This window comes from Elgaria multicarinata, chromosome 2 (genome assembly GCF_023053635.1).
Source record: "Elgaria multicarinata webbii isolate HBS135686 ecotype San Diego chromosome 2, rElgMul1.1.pri, whole genome shotgun sequence".
Classification (NCBI taxonomy): Eukaryota; Metazoa; Chordata; class Lepidosauria; order Squamata; family Anguidae; genus Elgaria; species Elgaria multicarinata.
In genome coordinates, this window is record NC_086172.1 from 80,565,320 (window position 1) to 80,566,680 (window position 1,361).

A 1,361-nucleotide genomic window follows, 5' to 3' on the forward strand; every position below is an offset into this window, starting at 1 on the left:
GCGTGACTCAGCGTTTTCTCCGACCGGATTGATTGAGGCGCTTTGTTCCGAGTGCAGGAAGCCAGAATCGTCCGCTGTCGCCTTTCGACCGGTTGGGGTTCCGACAGTGAGTACACTCCCCGTACGCCCCAGCGGCGTTTTAGGAGATATCCCTGTCCCGCTAGATGATGGAGACAGGAGCTGGTCTCTGGTTTTTCCTGGGGAGGCGGGTAGCAATCGTTGGGATCGAATTGATGAAGTCATCCCCATTGAGTCCAGTCGCGCTAAATCCCAGGTAAGTGAGTATAGGATTGCAGCCTTCGGGTCCCCCGGCGGAGACGAGCGCCACGTGCATTCAGCGGAGAGTGGCGGGCGTGTGTGTGTGTGTGTGTGTGTGTGCGTGCGCGAGGGCGGCAGCTTGCTAACCATCCTAATCGTATTTTCTCTTCGTTCTCCTTCTAGTGCCTGGCAAATACACCATCTCCTACTTCGATCTTCGCGGTAAGTGCCGGAAAACCACATAAGGGAAAACGGCGGGACTCAGAAGCGCTTTCTTGTTGGATGGGGCAGTTAAGGAGAGGAACCAGTTGTCGCTAAAACTGAAGGGGTTGGGAAGCTTCCCAGTAGTGCGAGAAATTCAACTAGAATCTTAAAAAGAACAATAGATTTACAGCTCAATCGTGTCTTATTCTCCCCCCCCCCCCGAAAGTAAAGCCCCGCTGAGTTAAGTGGGGTTGACAGTCAGTGCACTCATCCTGCATGGGATTGGGCCTTCGTGGGGGAGGAGCCCTTTGTAGGCAATAAGCCTTCTCAAGCGGACTGAGCAGCCAAATGAATGCCAAGAAAGAGGCAGATCCCTGTTGAGTTCCCAGTGTATTATTTTGGAAGAACTTGTGATTTTTTTTAGGTTGGATTTTATTGGCAAAGTGAATGGGGAAGAGTCCAGCTCTTTAGAGAATCCCTCAGGTTTAGAGCATCCAGGTGAAGAATCTCAGTGGTGCCATTAGGGCAGAACTTTGGGGCAGAAGTCTAGAGATGGACTCCGAAAAAAGAGCAGAAGGGCCCCCAAACACAGGCGGGCCGGCTTAGCACGTTTTGAAGTCAGGCCGTAAGATTGTTAAGTCCAGAGTCCAAAATCACCTAACTGCGCCACAGAGTATTTTATGTCACTTATTAACTCTTCGCTCTTGTTCCCGGGCAGCTGAATGCCTTTGGCGTAGGACCAGGGACTGGGCGGACTTTGTCCATTACAAATTTGTACTCTCCTCTTTCTCTTCTGCCATTTCATTGGCCAAACAGCAGTATTACTCAACGTTGATCCAGTCAAATACTATGCATCCTCAGCGGCTCTTTGTGTCCTTCAATTCTCTTCTGAAGCCTAA

General features: G+C 50.8%; 1 protein-coding gene across 1 annotated transcript in view; it reads left to right on the plus strand.

Moving 5' to 3' along the window:
- GSTP1 (glutathione S-transferase pi 1) overlaps positions 1–1,361 on the plus strand; it is a 14,926-nt gene continuing 13,565 nt past the window's right edge. The window contains exons 1-2 of the mRNA XM_063116953.1: positions 1–106; positions 442–480. Of these exons, the coding sequence (XP_062973023.1) occupies position 106; positions 442–480 (40 nt within the window). The 5' untranslated portion in view covers positions 1–105. The remainder of the gene's footprint in view (positions 107–441; positions 481–1,361) is intronic.